General features: G+C 36.6%; 1 protein-coding gene across 1 annotated transcript; it reads right to left on the bottom strand.

The window, feature by feature from the left end:
• Nucleotides 1-720: 720 nt before the first annotated feature.
• LRRCC1 (leucine rich repeat and coiled-coil centrosomal protein 1) lies at nucleotides 721-19,003 on the bottom strand. Its single transcript, XM_062502728.1, has 19 exons — nucleotides 18,927-19,003; nucleotides 18,634-18,839; nucleotides 18,223-18,288; nucleotides 17,309-17,476; nucleotides 15,285-15,454; nucleotides 14,972-15,184; nucleotides 13,946-14,148; nucleotides 13,025-13,184; nucleotides 12,558-12,706; nucleotides 11,292-11,496; nucleotides 9,338-9,477; nucleotides 7,846-8,047; nucleotides 6,579-6,764; nucleotides 5,241-5,415; nucleotides 4,361-4,524; nucleotides 3,297-3,505; nucleotides 2,964-3,101; nucleotides 1,478-1,613; nucleotides 721-852 (listed from the first exon to the last, which is right to left on the bottom strand). The coding sequence occupies exons 1-19, from the start codon at nucleotides 19,001-19,003 to the stop codon at nucleotides 721-723; spliced, it is 3,099 nt and encodes a 1,032-aa protein (XP_062358712.1).
• Nucleotides 19,004-19,435: the final 432 nt, after the last annotated feature.

Here is a 19,435-nt window from a genome sequence, read left to right as displayed (position 1 = left end):
AAAATAGCCACTTTAAGTTGCAGTAGTTGCATTCTTCAACAGTGGCAGATTAAACAGATTAAACATGTTTTCAGGTACAAAAAAGATGGAGAGAGTCTAGTTACAAGGGGATGTTGTGACAGGAGAAGGGAGAATGGTTTTAAACTGAAAGACAGTAGGTTTAGATTAGCTAACAGGAAAAAATTCCTTACTGTGAGGGTGGTGAGGCACTGGAACAGGTTGTCCAAAAAGGCTGTGAATGTCCCATCTCTGGAAGTATTCAAGGCCAGGCAGGATGGGGCTCTGAGCAACTTGATCTAGTGGAAGGTGTCCCTGCCCATGGCAGGGATTGTTGGAATTGGATGCTTTTCAAGGTCCCTTTCAAACCAAGCCCTTCCTTCTGTGATTCAACATTCTTGGTTCTCTCTTTACAAGATCTTGACCTCACTGAAGCAAAGCTTCAAGCTCTTGGCTTAAAACTTTCCAACCTCCTTTTCTCTTATTAACCATGCTAACTCCTAATTATGTATGATGCTTTTCATCTATATATGTTTTGACCCATTTTGACAGCAGTTAAACAAAGGTTAGAAATAACTATTTATTATGAAAATAATGTAAAAACATTTGTCTGCTCCCTGAACTATCAAAATATACAACAAAAACTTAATTCTCTAGAAAAAAAGGAAAAGTATATTGTAGTGGATGAAACTGCTTGTGTAGTATACATTTTTAATATAAATATTAATAACCTTCAAAGCTTTGTTGAATATCATTGAGTGCATGTGTAAGTCGTCGTATTTTATTTTCCATGGCTTTTTTGTTGTTTGCCATTTCTTGCAGAAGCTCCCGCATTTCTTCTTCAACAGAGTAGACCTGAAAGAGCACACAGAGATGAAGTAGAATTCTTGCTTTTCTTAGAACACCTAAACCCATATAATCTTGGCAATTTTTAACACTGATAAGCAATGCAAGAGTTATGCTTATGTTTGAATATACAATGCATTACTCTTGATACTGGATGTAGTAGCAGAATTTCTTCTTTAAAAAACGTATTAATCTGCTAGGAGGTAACAAGTACTGTATCAATCCAGAAAATTTATTATGGAAAAAAAAGCACCAGTTTTCATATGAGGGAAGAATGCAGTAGATGACAGAAACAGTAACAGTTTAGGTTGGCATAGGTAAATTAAATTGATTATCTGGCATAATCCATTTGATCAGGCATGATCATTACTCTTGTCTGTATAGATAGGAAAATGTTAGCTATTGATTCATAATAGCTGCATAGCATGGAGCTTTACTTTGCTTGAATATAAAACATTACAGTGGCACAAGTCTAGATATTTTCTTGCTGTGCAGAGATTGAGTACTAAACCAGGACTGTTTCCATCCAGAGTCAGCCTGATAGATTCAAACAGGGGACTTCCAACCACTCTTGTAGCAGCAGTAGAATAAAAATGCAAATACAATAAATGTATGAACTGAGTATTAAAATTACTTTTTCATTTGCTGCTTCAATTTGTTTTTCCTTTTCATTTTCCAGGTGCAAGAGTTCTTCCTGATGTGCTGCCATCACTGACTCAAGTTGTTTTCTGAAAGCATTATCCATTTTATGAAGCTTTTCCACAGCAATCCTAAAATAGATTGGAGAAAAAAAAATCACAGTCCTGCAAACAATTGAAGTATTTTGCTTTGTCTAGCTCTGCCTTTGATAAGGTTTTAATAACTTAAGCATGAAGACACATATATTGGCAGACGTAATCTGTTTTCTCAAGTACATGTTCTAGCTTTATGCACTGTGTTCAGGACTTCTGGCATTCTCTTAGAATAGACATTTAGTCACTAGCAAAGGATATGAAGATTAGGGCTTGCTACTGCCAACATGGCTGAAACTCCACCTGTTTTCAAACATCTCCTTATTATGCTTTTGGTTCCCACAAAGTCAATGGGACTGTGTGATCCTGTGATCACACTGTGTGATCCTGTGAATGGCCTGTGAGCCTGTGTCTCACAGAAATAGCAAAGTGTCTCCTTCGCCGCAAAAAAGCATTTCTTTAACTCCAAGCAAATTCTGCTTTTAAGGAATAATTATTAAATATGTAGGAACAAAAAACAAGGCAAATGTATACAATTAATTTGCAACAGAATTCTGAAACAAACCAGAATTATTTAGCTCAAAAATTTCAGTTTCACTATTGACCTTCTGACAATACCAAACCCCAATACTATTGACAATTTGAGGTGGTTCATTTTCTTTGGCATTTTTGTTATTGTTATTTGTTGTGGTTCTGTTTTTTTCTTTTTATGCACTGTTATTAACTAGCTGGTATTTTCTCAAAAGTAGTTGGGAGGACATGAGAAGGGGTCCAAAGAATAAAGTAAAAATGACAGTAAGATCTAAACTTATCACAGGCATCAGTCTAGCAAACTTCTCCATCATTCCAGAAGCATATGAAATAATTTTCTGGGTTATGAGTACTTGCTTCTGTATCATCTCATATTTAACTATTATTTGATCAAATAAATTGACAGTACAAGAGTAATAAGACAATAAATTAAAAATCTTGCTATTTGTAAGGGAAAAGAATGACAGATAGTTTAGAAACAGTCAGGGACTCAGACAGTGATTAACATACACCAAGTTGGGCAGAAGAACTGATCTGCTAGAGGGCAGGAAGGCTGTACAGAAGGGATTAGGGCAGGTTGGATTGATGGGACAAGGCCAATTGTACAAGGTTATTTTCCAAGAAAATAGAAATTGAGACGTTCAGATGCCAAATGCTGTGACTGAATGCCAGTTCCATGTAGTAAGTCACCGCTACAGCAAGAATTCCCCCTAGACCCAGTTTGTAACTGGGCTCCCCAAGTAGTTAAAAAGGTTTTACACATTTTTTTACCACATAATGGAGCATTTCTGCACAGTTATTAATAGTGCAACTCTACAGTAACTGAGCGGTCACAAAATAAACTGTTAAAGTATTCACCTTTGAGTTTGAAGACTTTTATTCCTCTCTTCAATCAGTTTCTTCTCTTTGAAATCAAAGTTCTCCTTCATTTGTTTAACCTGCACCTCCAGCTGGCTTAATAGCTCTCCTTTACCTTGCCACCTCTTTTTCAGTGCACTGAAAATAAAATGCATGTATTTACAATAAATGTAAACACCACTTCTTAGGAAGGCAGAAAAGCTTTTCAGGCTTCCATTTTCCCTCATTTCTGTGGGTTTTAATAGCAAGTGAGTACTCTCTGACTATAGAATAACTTCAGAGTAGTGCTGTATACAATGATCCCAAAGAATTATTGTGATTTGTATGTATTACCTGTGTGCATTCTTAATGTCATCAAGTTCTACTTCTTTTTCTTCTAGCAGTTGCTTTAATTCCTCTTTTCTTTCATTTTGCCTTTCTAATTTTTCCATTAGCTTTTCACATTCAGCAGCTTTTTCATCCAACTGTACTTGAAGCAATTTATGAGCCTCCCGATTTTCTTCATGTTTTTTTTTAATTTGTTTATCCTTTTCTTGTAAGCTCTTTAAAAGATAATTATTTTAGAACACATAAACTCCCTTAACTTTATTGTTACCCTTTAAGAGTATGTGTTTAGTCTACAATGGAATAAAGCAGAGAAGAACATTAAAGTTTACTCTTATAAATGTATGAAGACGACTTAGTAAAGTGATAATCAGTTACTGAATCTTCACCTGAAATAAGTCTGAATTTAAAAAACATCATCAAAACATGTATCTGAAGTTGAAAGCAAGACAAGAAAGAAGTTATTTTGAACTCTTAATTCTACGTAAGGGTTGAATAAGCAACTCATATGCAAGTCACTGACTCACAATCTGTAATATTGTGTAATGCATCTAACTTTGACTAACATAGCATGCTATAAGATTTTGATTAATAAGCTAAAGTTTTAAGTCTCTAAATGTGACAAATGGAATTACTGGGACAAAACATATTACCTCTGCTGCCAAAATACTGTTTTACAAGAACAAAAACAAAAAAAAAAGTTGAAAAATAAGCGTGAAGCAAACTTTTAGAAATTATTTTTCCTTTTCTTGTAAATACTCAGGAAGAATGATGCTACCCTAGTTTCACCTCTCAAAATCATTATCAAGAATAAACTGAAGCAAGGCAAAGAGAAGAAAGTCTGTATATAAATATGGTTCAAGGAGAGATTCAAAGTAGCATCATTGTGCATCAGTTGAATAAAAAGCCCTCTTCTGCCCTCAGTGAAATGAATTGCCACTGACAGCCTGATTGTGATTTGTGAGTTGGAAAACTACGAGTGCAGACCCAGCTTTTATCACAGGCTTTATGACAGCTAAAATTAAGACTTGCATTGAAAGTTAAGCACACAAATTATCAGATATGACACTTACTTCTTTCAGTCTCCTAATTGTTTCTGTCTGATCATCCACTATTTTGTTTTTAATTTTTATGGTATCACTGTCCTGTTCCTTTTGCTTTTTTAACACATCAATCTCATTCGTTAAAACTTCGATTTTTGCCTCCAGTTTCCCCCGATCTTGCGCAAGATGAGCTCCTGGACAAAACAGGATATTCACATTACAGCAACTCATTTTATAGATTATTTTAAGGTGTGGAACGTTGGGAGATTGGGCTGGGGAAGGCGAAGGTAAGAATCTTACAAACCAAAGTATTGACTATTTTGCTCAGTGGAAGCACTGTAGGGATTGAATCTGTAGGTAGGTAACACTTAAGAGAAAATGTAGAACCGAAGGCCTGTGTTTTATCCTTTCTGAAAACTTATCTGCAAAATAGCTGACAGTAATTCTTACAGATCCCAAAAGACCACAAGGTGGTGCTAAGTCACAGGAATGGAGAAAAATGCCCAAACTTTTTTTTTCTCCCAGCATTTAACACTCTTCTAAGATATATCCTGAAATTTCCGAATTAGACTTCCCTGCTAGACAAGAAGCATTACATAACATTATTTACAGATCCTTGTTTTTCTGGTTTCACATTTAGAAGTTCTTTGTACAACTTTATGCTACTTTCACATTTTGAGGAAACAGATAAACTGTTCACAGCTGACTCCCACAGCTGCTGTTACAGACCCTGTATCAGCCCATGTGCCACAGAACATCTATTTTTGCACATCATCTTTACAACTGGATAAGATCAGGAAGGCATCCAAGGACCCTGTCATGATTAAAACTATACTGGAGTGTTTATTTGAAACGCAAGATATTGAACACCACCATTTTTTCTGCAAAAGAAGAAACCCCATTATTTTACCCTGTTCTGCCAACTCCTGCCCCCATATTTTCCTTTCCATTTTTAATCCATCAATTACAGATTCCTGGGCTGTCAGCTGGGAAATAAGTTTTCCATTTTCCTTTTTTAGAAGTTCAACTTGAACAGCCTTTTGTTTGTCCTTCTCAACCACAGTTTCAAGTTCTCCAGTTCGACACTGTATGAACAAACATTGGGAAAACACAATTATTTAAAACAATATTTAAAATTTCAAATCAATACTAAGGGGTTAGGAAAGTAATCCTTATATATACACTAAGTTAACTGAGAAATACTCTGCTTGCATTGAGGGTTCTATCTGCATCTCATTCTAATTGTGCAACACAAATTATTGCTTCAAAAAGACATACTTCAATCCCAGAAAAATGTGAAGCTGACTTCTAAATACCCACTCTAAAGTATCAATATCATCAAAAACCTATTTAGAATTATAAATGCACAATTCAAGAAAAACAAAAGAGAAAGCAAAAGTATTAAAAACTGACAGAAGACAGAAGCTGGGATGTACTTTCACTTCCAGTGATAAAGATGTATTTTACATTATCCAAGCAACCTTTTGTTTTACAGATTACAGCTATTTAATATAGGTAATTTTCAATTTTCTTCTTAAAGGCATCACTGACTGGCAGAATCCTATTCTGTGCAACAACAAAATGTTTGGACACCCTAACAACAACACGTAAAGGGGATATTAGAAACAGCTGTGCAGAGGTTGTACTGCACTCAAGTTTTAGCACAAAGCTGGACCGGATCACACAACCATTCAAAAGTTATGTCCTTAAAATTTAGAAGAATTATTTACAGATAATAGTACTAGAATATATTACCATAAATCAACTGTGCCCACAGTATTAAAGATTAAAATTTGACAAGTAGCAGATAAAAAATAATACTTCTAATATTATACAACTAGGAGATACTAAACTGCTAATAACTACACTGCATTATTTGTTCAATAACATTTTTACTTCATTTAGAGTGATCAATGCAGAAGCATGTTCCATTTCTTTGAATTTACAAGGGGTCAAGGCTATTAATGTAAGTTTGATTGATCAACTGATATATAAAAACTGCTACTGCTCACAGGGCAAGGAGTGCACTTTCCAAAACATGAATGAGTCAACATTTTTCTATATGACGAGCAGTGTTTCTGAGAAATCTAAGTGCAAGATGCAAGAATAAAGGCTAGTGTGCACTACTGGGTTTTAGTGCACCAGGAAACCTGTGTCTTTCAGTTAATCAAGCTTGTATGTATTCACTTTTATAGATGAAACATCACAAAAAATAATTTATGTAGTTGAAATGTTTTGAAACTAGTACCTTTAGGTTTGCTGTAGCTTCTTCATTTGATTTTGTTAATTCTGCAATTTTTGCTTTCTGTTCTTCCACTAAGTTTGTCAGGTCTTGGATCAGACTTGCCATGTCTTTTTCCCTTAGTTCCAGCTCAAAGAGGGCTTGTTTGTGTTCAACAAGATCAGCGGAAACTTTTTCAAAACCCTGTTTTACCTAATATTTTATAAGACAAGAAAAATGCTAACATTTGGAAAAAACTGTGCCTATATAAATACAAGTGAGATTTGAATTTCAAGTGAAGACACCAACTGTATATGAAATTAATGAATATCTGAAACTGGTTTTCTCCTGGTTTGTGAAACTTCAACTCGAAAAACTGGTTCTACCCAGCTATGTATTTGTAAAAAATCCCCCAAACAAAAAAAAAAAAAAAAAAAAAACAAAAAAAAAAAAACAAAAAAAAAAAAACCAAAAACACCCAAACCAACAAAAAGAACCCCCAGACACAGAAAAAAACATCAGGTGGATGGGAAGCAGAACAGAAAAACTATAGTTGGGAACTAAAATCAATGTCTTGATTTGAACTCATTGTTAAAATTGACATTAAAATCTCAAAAGAAGGACAAAGATAACTCAAGCCTTTTTTTCTTGCAACAGAAAGATTTGAAGGGTAAAACCCCTGTGTTTTCTTTCCCCTCTTCTCCCATCTACTTAAAACCTTACTTAAAACAAAGAAAGCCAAGTTTAAGGTGAAGTATTTAATATTTTACTTAATATATAAAACATGTAAATACTAGCCTCAGAAATAAATTCTCTAAGGAAATTAGCGAGTAAGTTTTGAATTTGAGTTTCAAAATACATATCCAAAATTCAATTTTGAAAATTTACACAATAACGAATTGTGTTACTAAATACACCTGTATATATGTTTAGCTATAACCTTATCAAAACACAAAAAAAGAAGTTTTACTGTAATTAAATATATTCTAATTGAAGGTTAACATATTTTAAAAGAAATCAATAACATCAGACAGAAGGAGTTTTAAAAATTTCTTTTGATTTTGGGGTTTAGAGTGCTGACTTGGCATTTGCTGTCATTGTTCTAATCACTGATATTTCAAACTTTTCTGCCAGTATTTTTGCATGAATATCCTTGGAGCAAAGATCATAGGGACAAAAATACCAACCCAACAAAACACCAAAAAACTGCACCCAGAATATCCACCCAAATCCAACACATATAAGAGAACTACAACCCCACCTACTGTGAGGTGAAATATTCTCTTAGTCTTACCTCTTTAAACCTTTTTGCTTCAATAGTTAAAGCTAAACGAAATTCATCTTCTAACTCTCTATACTTCTGGTTTGATATGTTAAGTTTCTCCTGCAATTCTCTAACATGCTGTTCATGCCTCTGCTCCTCTTTAGCCACTTCTTTTGATAAAGCATCCTGAAATTCAGGTCCATTTAAAGCAACTCGAGTTCCAAGTTCTTTCCTGAAATTATCAAGCATATACTTGAGACATGAACTGCAGGATGTCACAATGCTGTTTTAATTAATTTCCTTGGTCTTACTGAACAATGATAATGAATTACATAATAAATGGGATAAATTCATTCATCTCACAGACAGCCTTCAGTCTTCTCTGACAATGGCCCTGGCATGAGGAAAACACTGTTGACTGCTGTTAAAAACACCCAAAGGAATATCCTAACTTTTTAATTCAAACATTTGTAGAAATTATTCAGTTGTGCTTCTGCTGTGATTTAGCACTTGTTTGCTTTTCTGTTAACAAACATCTGGAAGTGACACTGGAATCAGAGAAAAGACCTGTACAGCCTCTTCTACAAACACCCTCTTCTGCAGTCAGTAGTTCCTTTCACCCTCACCCAACAACTGCTGCTATTCTCTTAGACCCAAAACCTGAAAGTAGCAGCAACAGGCACCTAAAAGGGCAATGTTGAAGCAAACGTAACTTATTCTTCAAAACTACTCTGTTCATCTACTTTAAAGCAAGAAAAAAAAAATCCACTGTCCTTCATGTTATATCTTTTGGAGCTTTATGAGGTAATTATTGAAAGTTCTCAAAACAAAGCTGTAAGATTCTTCCCATCTAAACCTGCAATTTTCTTGGTACTGAATACATTTTACCCTGCAACATTCACCAAATTTAACCACCTTATTTTATTAGGAACATTCCTTACATAATACTACACCTCATGATACTTCTTGATATAGTTTGTATACATATTTGATTGGATTAGCTGAACTCCACAGAACTCAGCCTCAAAGCATTCTCCAGAAAAGGGAAATTTTCAGAGAGGAAAACAGCCAGGCAAGTAACTCACCCTTTACCCAACAAACAAGATACTGCAGAGGCTGACTGATATAACAACACTTCGTGTTATTATAGCATGTGCAGCTCTTCAGACAGTAATTCAATTACAATTTTTTTTTACCTGATTATTCCTGGATTACAGATCGAGTATTTAAAATAAAGACTTCAGCCATATTATAAAACAAGAACCTTTCACATGAAAGGCTGTAAGTTGCCTATATGAACTTGTGAGTCAGGAATCTACAAGATATTCTTAAATTAGCAAGAAAATGTGTGGAAAGATACAATCTACATTTTTACAAACATCATCTCTCACACTAATCAAAAAACCCCAAAACAAACCAAACCCAAACAAAACCACATCTGTACTTGAGGACACATTTTAAAAAGACATGTTGGCAACACAAGCATCTCTTAACTTGTGAAAAGAAAATAATGACCCCATACCTTTGCTCTTGCTCTCTTAGTACAAGAAGCTCGTGTAGATGTTTTACCTTCTCCTTCTGTTGTCGGATGGATATTCGAAGTAACTGTACTTCTCTTTCATTGGCTGATGCTTTAAGCTCTGCTTCTTGCACCTGTTTTATCTGTGTCATAGAGGCAAGAGCAAGACTGTCTTACAACTTTAATCTAGTCTTCATGTTTTATACTAGAACACAAAGGAACAGGTACTTTCTCAGAGGTTTTTTTGGGGGGGGGTTTGTTTTGTTTTTTTCTTAATATATTGTAACACTTGAAGAAATTTAAGATGAGATGTTTTAAATAAAGTCTTAACTTCCTACAACAAGATGTTTTAAATAAAGTCTTAACTTCCTACAGCTCAAAAAGCAACTTTAATAAAGAACTAAGGGTGTTTACTTAATTTGTAAAGAACTTCAAGGTGTCTTGCAGAAGTGGAAGTGCATTGGCAGAATGATTTCCTCAATTAGAAACTCTTTTATTGTCAGACTTGTTCTAGTTTTGAACAAAACATTTTTAGATATATTCAACACTAACTTCATTTTTTTAACACTCCATTTTTGTAAAAATCTCCATCTTTCTGATTTGCAGAGTTTAGAGTTGCTGAACAGAGATGCTTTCCAATGATTTTACAAAAAATGTATGATCAGTAGAAACACCAGATGGTATACTCCACTTTTTCCATGCCCAAGGTATATGAAATCTGAACATTGAAACAAAAGATTTAGTTTTGAGAACAGCATGATTATTCTTTGAAATGTAATTATTAAGGAGTATTTGCTACAGGATATTAAAGGCAGGAACAAAACCTTCCCTTAAAAAAAACAATGTTACTACCACCAAAAGAGATGAATTATTTCTACAAACTCATTGAAAGAAAAATAAAAGCCTCATACATTAACAAGGTGTTTCCACTCTTTGGGACAGAAAAAAGCCACACACACATATGCAAATCCCACTCTCCTGTTCTCCAAATCATTAAATTTAGTACTTTTCAAACTGACAGGCAGATACCTGACCTAAACTGAAAGTCACTTCTAGATTCCATAATAGCTCCCGGATATCTACAGCTAAAGAAGAAATGGAAGAGCCACTCAAGTGCCCAAATAGGAGCCTAAAGCAGAGGGTGTGTTGGATGACACTTTGCAGTTTGTCTGTCAGCACATTTCCTGATTCTCATTCCTTGCAGGGAACCTGAACAACATCACCTCCTAGAGTACCACACTATCAGTTCAAAGACTTTTCAGGATAGATGTGTTAGGATTCATTTCCTCTAAGCTCAGTGATATAGGAGTGGACTAACATAGTAATATAAACAAACAAAAGGAATAGATAATGGAGGACACAGAAAATTCAGCAATTAATTTTTCAGAAAGAAATAGTGGCAGTATCTGGTCCAGAATCTTGATCTTATAGATTTGTGTATTCAACAAAGAGCCTCTCACTACAAAAGCATCATCTTCTCCAGCTGCAAAAATAAAACCCAAAAAATCCCAAACAAATACAAAACATCACACAAACTAACCAGAACCTTTAACATTCTCAGCAATTAGTGTTTTGTTCTGGTTGCAATTAAAAGCATCTAATTCTTTAGATCACCAAAACAAAAAGAACTACCAGATTTTCATCCCAGTAGTAAGATGTCTATTGATCTTAGAGCTTCAAAAGCTTGTCTTTGTCACTCTATATTTTCAGAAGATATCAACTCTCAGTGTTAAGTACATAGGACTTGTTCTCCTTTATCTTAAGGCCACCATTTATAAAATACATTCATTGGCAATTAAAATGTATACCTGTTATCAACTACGACTATGCAGCAAAAAGGCCCCAAGTTTTATTGTGGAAAACCCAGACTCAATGCTGGTAAAATCTAATATTTCTTTCAGGAACCATGGTAGCCACCCTCTTGCCATTGCATTATTTACTCATGAAAAATATTTACCTCTGCTGCTCGTTGCTGCAATCTCTGTGTCTCCATCTTGGATAGTGTTTCTTCCAAAGCTTGCATGGCCTTCTGATATTCTGCTTCTTTATTTTTTGCCTGATTTAGCTCATTAGTAAGTCTTTCAGTTTCACCTTTCAACTGCTGGACATCAGCATGCAGTCTTGCTTTGGCAGCTCTCTCTTTCAATACCAATTCTTTTAACCTGAGAATCACCACAATAAAGTTGATTTTATTTAAAACAAACATTTTACTTATAAGTTTGATGCCAAATACATTGAGAAAAAGGCATTAGTAGCTGTTGTAGCAACGTATCTTGTTTTTTAGTGAGTTCTACTATTTATAGCACAGTCATAAAACTGTTTAAAGAGACATAAACTATTACGTAAGTCATGTGTAGCGTTACTATATAGAGATTCAGTTTAAAAAACCTGAGGTGGAGACAACCTCAGAGATACATCTTTAGGAAATTATATTCCAGTATTACTTTGCTTTACAGGAACATTATAAGCCTCTTATAGAAGTTGGCATAAATGTAGATGGGCATAAAATAAAGGTAGGAAGTGCACCTAAAACACAAAGGGAAAAGGGGGAAACATTCACAGTCAGTCATGGATGTTAACTCAGGAAGCACATGACTTGGTTCTTCCTAAAAGAAAAAAGACATGCCTTTGATAAATACAATGCAGTTTTAAAAATGACAAATGGAGCAGACATCTCCAAAAATACGGAGATCTTTTTAAAAAAAGTAAGGACATCTTTTAAAAAAAAGGCTGCTGCTCAGAACACACAAGCATGGTGACAACCATCTCTCTGAAGATGTGCTAGGCATGCCCTGCACTGCCTGTGGGCCAATTCTGACTGGCCAGAAACATTTTTGTTCTAATGTGCTGTGCAGAAAAAAGCAAAAAATGCTCTAGGTATATGTGGAAAGGGAGACTGGGACACAGAAGTATGATATGGGACAGCTACTAGAGCTTGAACTGAAGGTACTGCTATGATACAGATTGTTTGGACAGTAATGGCTAGAAATGGAGCAAAGTGGCACACTAATATTGTCCAATGACAAGAACAGGATGAAAGCTGCAGAAGGGAATTTCACTAGGTAATACTGAGAGAAACCCTAGCTCTACTTCTCGATGCCTTATTTTCCAAGTATATTGTTTAAAGCTCTCCTTGCTTCTTAAGCGTTTGAAATGAGTTATTGGAAACTAAAAAAAAAAAAAAACCAAAACAAACTCTTAGACTACGGCATTGTTTCGCTACCTGTCTGTATTGTATACAGCCATACTCTGAATATTCTTTTCTTCTTTTGCATGCTTCTGTAGCTCACTGATATGCTCTAATAATTTCTTCTCTGCTTGCTCTGCTTTCCACCTCCTTTCTTTCTCCTGATCCAGTTCTTGAATCAGTGCCTTAGCAAGATGTGATAAGCATCAAGTTACTAGGAAACATTGAAGCATAGCCAAAAAATGACGAACAATATTTATAACAGTAGAACAAGACTTTTTTGTCTTTCTGGAATTAATGGATGACAGAAGAAAGTGCAAGTGACCAGGCCAAAAACTCCCATAAAAGTGAAATAAAATGCATCCTCTCCCAGTTGACACTACAAGAACTCCACTACTTTTGATAACATCTAAATGCAATTATTTTTGTTGCCTCAGTTTTGGTTTGACCAGGTTTCAGATGAAGATATACTCATATTTAACTTGAAACGATGCAAAACCTACTCGGTATGTTGACTCCTCTATGGGATTTGAATTATACTCTTCTACTTTTTCCACATTGCTCTGTCTTCCAGTTAGTATTTCAGCTTTTCTTCCCACTACTTTAAAATGAAAGTCTTTCTCACTGGAGCATGAACACTTTGAGGAACTCTTCTTCTCTTCCCTATATGCAGAGTTTAAACAGTAACAGCAGTTTCAGACACTTCTAAATGAAAAAAATTTACAGTTCTGCGCAGCAGCTGAATACTAGAGAGTTCAAAACCATTTAGAAAATAATTTGCAGTTGAGCCACAGAAACAGCTAAATTCAAATATTCAGCTCTAAAAGGATACAACTAGTAGATGCTACTCAAGACCATCTCATGATCACATAGGCATGAAATAATTTTATAAGAGTAGAGTAGCTGTGGAACTGCAGTGGCTGACTGAACAAATATATTCCAATTTGTATTGTCTTCTACTCTGATATTTACTATATAAATCAAACAAATCACTATGGCAACCTCAGCTTCATCAAGGATATATATATATATAAATATATATATATATATATATATATTCTTGACCATGGTTCTGACACCATGAATCTTTTTTTTTTTTAAATTACTCAGTTCCATCTGTGGATAATTCTTTTATCACCACAGTTTAAAAAATGGAAATATAAGTTGTTAAGATTTTGAAAGTGTTTGTTTTGGAATCTTCAGTTCAATTTCCTTCTCACCTGAAAGATGAAATGGCTCATATGGAAAAATCACAGAATGAAGCCTCAGTAGCTACTCATTTTCAGGGCACTATTAACTGAACCGATTTACTCCACCTGCCAGTCTCAGTGGAATGTTTCACTGTTTTCATAGTTAAAACTATGTTCATGCTGACAATATTCAGTTTAATTCATTTTGGCTTTATATAGCAAACACTGGGATACCTGTCAGTTATTTTCTTCTTTAGGTGACTTGCACGACCTTTTGTAGATAAGGCAGTTTTACGGTAAGTGGGGATCTTGCTTCCTTTCGTGACCTTTCTGTTGTTCTCTTTTCCACTCTCATTTTCACTCTCAGAAGTTGGATCTGTGTCTCTCTTAGCTTTGACAGCATTTGGAGCAGTTTCCTGTCTTGAACTATCAGATACCTAAGAAGAGATCAAAGTATTAGATACAAATTTTACAATTTCTGATTGGCTAATTTCTAACATTTATTCAGGTGCTATTTTAAAAAAAGTTCACACAAAATAATTTTGACAAAAACTAAACAATTGCTTCTAGTTATTTACTTTTACAATCCCTTCCCTCATTGCTGAAATATTTTGTTGTTTTAAAGCTAAATAAACTCAGGATGCTTGAGAACATATAGTTGTTTCCTTTTAAAATACATGAAGTTTGGTAAAATCCTCAGCAGTTAGTGAAAAATGTAAAACAAACACAGCACTTAAAACCAAAAAAGAGCCTTGCAAACACCACTACCAAACAAACCTGACAAACTTATGTCACCTATGTTAACAATACAAACTATATTACATGACAAACATATCAGAGCAAGTTGATCTATTGGTAAAATTAATTTTCACCAACTGTATAATCCAGGTACTTTGGTGCATTGCATTATTTTACTCTGCTTCAGTTAGTATACTGATAGTTTCAGGATAAAAAAACAAACATAAGAAGAATTTTCTAATATAACATGATCAGACATCTCTGCTAGTCCCATACACTATGGTTTTTATTCTGTATGGAATGATTCATGATACAAAGCGCAATCTTCAGTTTTAAAAACATGTTTTTATTTCATTCCCAGCTTCTCAAAATGATTAAGAACACATTAGCACAGTCAGCTCATACATACAGTAGAAATGCTCTAGTCTGGTTCAGCAATTTCTTTGCTATCAGAAAGCCTGAATGTGTTTATTATCTTAAAAATGAAATTTGTTGTGCAATCACAGAAAAAAAAAAAATCACCTTTTCCAGTATCTGTAAAATCTGATCTTCTATTTTTTTAATCCTCATCTCACTGAGTATTTTTTCAAGCTGGGTCTTCTCCTCGGGCTCAGAAGATGAGACAAGCTCTGTGGAGGAGCTGGTGGTACCTTGCACTGGTATCCTTGTACGCTGCCGAAACTGAGCCAGTGCCTGGTCGATGTGTGGTGTCACCAGAGGTAAAGGAACATTGTTCTATCAGAAGAAAAGACAACCCTTGTGGCATTAATATGTTGCATGCAATATAAAAATAGAACGTGTCAATTTTAAAACCAGCATACACAAACTATGGCACCTGATCTCTGGAAGAAGGACATCCAGATGAAACCAAAGGGCCCAAAATATCTTCTAAACACTGCAAATCTGAACAGTTTTCTTCTGCCGGGTCCACTAATTCACCAGAAATAGTTCTTCCATCTAGAGCTGTTAGCTGGGGCAATGACTGAAGAACAGTTTCTCTATAACCTTGAGAAAAAGACCACATTTAAATTGAAATCAACCTTCCAAGATGATGTGCAGTGTATTTTAGGTGCCTCATCATCTTAAATGATTCACTACATTTTTAATGTTACAAAAAAGTAGTGAGTTATCTACAATTGCCTCACTCTTCCCCACCCATGGCTTTCAACAGACAACATTAGAAATTAAATCAACTGGGAAATTGCCTGTCTAGTCCTGATCTACACAGGAATTTCCCAGCCACCATCAGCACATTGTCATTGCACAGACAACCTTTCAACATCAGCCTGCTGCACCCCAACAGTTGTACGAAGTGGAAGGGCAGACAAATGTAACAGAAAAACAAGTTCTGAAAGGGCTTAGACTTCATCATTTGTCAGTGAATGAAATAAGGCATTATGAAACTGTAAAACATTGAATTTAGCATTTTTAACTTAGAATTAGAATTTGGGTTGTTGAACACTGCACTTTTGAAAGTGCCACAAAAGATATGAAGAGGTATGTAAATACTTGCGGAAGAAAACAAGTGGCATTTTCTAAGTTAATCAGATGCCTTTAATAGTCCTGTTACTATTTCTCTATGTACTGCCTGAATGTATTTGTAAAACATGAGTGTGTTTAAAAACATTACTTAAAACCTTATTTGATTCCCCCAGTAACCTCTGATGTTTCTTTTGAACTGTGCATACATTACACCTGTATCAATTGTATGGTCATGATATGGTTGCTATTTTTACGGTTGTAATTCCTACTGTCCTACTCTTTGTAATGGCATTATCTTTAAACTCTCACAAAAGCATCAATCTTCCAGTTCCACCTTCCCGTAAGAGATTTTCCTCTCTTCCACACAAATTAAGAAAAACCTACACCAATCTAGAATGCTACAATTTAACTCGTTTGAACTTAAAAGTGTAACATTTTAATGGCCTGAAAAACCTATCCCCAAACCAGAAGCTCAAGTGCAACTGAAAGTGAGGTATCCACAGGCATTCTCCAACTTGTCTCCATGCTGCCCAGTGAAACCCCTGCCATCTATTTGGATGAAAAGGCCAATTACTGCAGAGGATCCTAAAGTCTGTCACTGATGACCAAACCAGTGGGAAAAGAAGCAAAAGCTAACTGTTACTGATCTTTCTCCTGTGGTCACTGTCAGTAGCAGACTACCTACTTCCTGTGCCTGCCCCGTCTAAACATTTCAATATCTCTACGTACATTCTTTGAGTTCTCCACCTTTCCAGCTCGTAATATCAATACTCTTGTCCTTCCACTAGACCATGTGGCTCACAGCTCCATCCAATCTGTCCTTGAACACTTCCAGGGATGGGATATCCATAGCAGCCTGTTCCAGTGCCTCACCACCCTTCATAGTAAAGAATTTTTTCCTAATATCTAATCTAAACCTACTCCAGTTTGAAGCCATTCCTCCTTGTCCTGTCACTACATGCCCTTGGAAAGAGTCCTTCTCCTTCTTTCTTGTAGACTCTTCTTGGGTACTACAAAGACACAATTAGGTCATCCTGAAACCTTCTCTTCTCCAGGCTGAACAACCCAAATTCTCTCAGCCTTTCCTCATATGAGAGGTGCTCCATCCCTCTACTCATATTGGTGGCATTCCCCTGGACTCACAAGTGAAAATGTTGAGCCTTACCAAAGCATACAAGTTACAATTTTGAGAATACGCCACAGGGGGAAAAACCAGAATTTTTTAAAATGGAAAATTAATTCATTTTGACAGAATTTATATTTCTGCAGGCTGGCCAGTTTATGAATGAATTTGCAAGCTTCATTAAACAGCCTACAGCATAAAGGAAATCACTGACCTGATGAGCACAAATTATCTACGTTAGATGAGATCCATACCTGCTGTGTGACAAACTGGATTGGCTTTTCCGTTTCTTTCCAGCGTGAGGTTTGTCAAACAGCTCAGCCCCTTTGTGCACTGAAGTAAGTGATTAATATTGTTTACACAGTTGCTATGAAGGTCAATGTGGCTAATCTTGTGCCTGGTTCCATGAAGGGATTGAAATCCTGGAAATTTTAGAAAAAAAACCCCAAACAACCACAAAGTAATGTTTTCTGCTACAGCTCTAGACTACAGCGTTTAGAACAAATGGCATCTTGCTAAAAAAATATTCAGTAAATAATATATCATAACTAGTAATGTGAGAACACTTGCTCCATATCTTTGTCTACATGTTAATTACCTGTGCTACTCTACCACAAAGTACAACACTTAAGCTAGTTATGTGAGCTAACTAAGAAACAGATTAATCTCTGGCTGTCAAAAAGCATGTAAAAATAAATCTTTTCCTTGAAGTTTATTTTATAACATAAGCTCATTAACAAAATTGCTACCAATGTTATTTTAATTTTCTATTATAAACTCTCTTGATTTTGTAGCATGAAATCGTAAGAGCTGACCATTTCAACAGAGATACAGAAGAGAACTTCCATAGCATACGTAAAGTTGCATTTTTGTCATATAAAAATGAAAGATATTAATATTTTTGAAGTAAGTTTGAAATGTTTACTATACTACTTTCTGAAAAAGCTTGGCCTTCCCAAACACAGAAGAATAAATTCCAGTTCAGAACAATCCTTGGTGTTTAATACTTTAAAGCTGAGAAGAGCAGCAATTGCCACCTTTATTAGAATTATTCACTGAATTGGCACTTGAAACACTAGAAACTTCTCAAAATACACTTGGTCAAGTTTTTCAAAATTAAAGTGAGACAAATGGCTTGTATTGCACAGCACATGGCAACATCACTTACCAGAGAGATCATGTATGCGATTATATGACAAGTTCAGCATAGTCAAATTAAAGAGTTTTTCCAGTCCTAAACAAAATGAGCGAAACAGTAGGATTTTCAGAAGAATGCTCTGCCTTTATCAAAATCAAAGCTTGCAAAGTGAACCTTTAAAGATCATAACTACGAATTATGACATTAAACTGTAATTGTAAAAATCAGGTTTTCCTTCAAAATTAAGGCATTTTGCTACGATATGGCTTGCAAAGACTATATATGTGCATCTTAAAACTTACTTTATAAAATGGTTAGCATACTAACTCATACTAACTTGGTATGACCTAAATTATATGCAAACATTCCAGAAGTAAGCTTAAAACGACTCTTAGAAAACCTTTGTAACTTGCTAAATGGACAGAAATAAGCATTGCAGACCTTCCACTTTGGTTAGCAGGTTACAGGACAAGCTCAGGCTGCGCAGATTAGCCAGGGAACCGAGCCCCTCGATGCGGCGGATCTGGTTTGATGACAGATCCAAGTGCTGCAGATTCCGGAGGTGGTCGAGCCCTTGGATCTTGGCGATGAGGTTACAGTGGGCGTTCAGCGTGCGCAGGTCCGAGCTGAGGGACATATCCTGCAGGCTGCGGAGAGAGGCGTCCACCGCCAGCCGGGCAGCTCGGCCCCAGCCGCGGCCTCCCCCCCTCTCTCCCTGGCCGGTCCGCACTCACCTCTTAACGCCCTTATCCATGAGGCTCAGCTCGCCGGGGATCTCCGCCATCCCGCCGGGCTCCCGCGCTGACCGCATCTCGCTTCACACCTGCCTCGTCTCCCACGGCAGCGCTCCACGCCTTCAGGCCGGGATACAAACGCCTCACGGCCCTCGCCTCACGACCCCGTCCTCAGGGCCCCGTCCTCACAGCTCCGTCCTCAGGGTCCCGTCCTCACAGCTCCGTCCTCAGGGCTCCGCCTCACGGCCCCGTCCTCACAGTCCTCACCTCAGAGCCCCGCCTCAGGGTCCGCGCTTCAGGGCCCCGCCTCACGGCCCCCGCCTGAGGCTCCCATCTCACTGTCCCGTCTCACTGTCCCGATTCACGGCCCCAGTCTCACTGTCCCATCTCACTGTCCCATCTCACTGCCCGTCTCACGGCCCCGCCGCTGCGCTCCGTTCCGGCCGCGGGCAGGCGGCGCTGCTGGAGCCGGCGGGGCAGCGGGGGACGGGCTCTGTGCCACCGCTGGA

This window comes from Cinclus cinclus, chromosome 1 (genome assembly GCF_963662255.1).
Source record: "Cinclus cinclus chromosome 1, bCinCin1.1, whole genome shotgun sequence".
NCBI lineage: Eukaryota > Metazoa > Chordata > Aves > Passeriformes > Cinclidae > Cinclus > Cinclus cinclus.
The sequence above is the reverse complement of the archived record's forward strand: the minus strand, read 5'-3'. Positions and strand labels throughout refer to the sequence as shown.

Excerpts from the sequence above, each read along its gene's own strand:
- LRRCC1 (XM_062502728.1), bottom strand. The coding sequence starts at position 19,003 with ATGCGGTCAGCGCGGGAGCCCGGCGGGATGGCGGAGATCCCCGGCGAG. Across the intron at positions 15,455-17,308 it reads TCCAGTTTGTCACACAGCAG|GTTATAGAGAAACTGTTCTT; the intron begins GTATGGATCTCA and ends CTTTTTCTCAAG. Across the intron at positions 14,149-14,971 it reads TTTTACAGATACTGGAAAAG|GTATCTGATAGTTCAAGACA; the intron begins GTGATTTTTTTT and ends ATCTCTTCTTAG.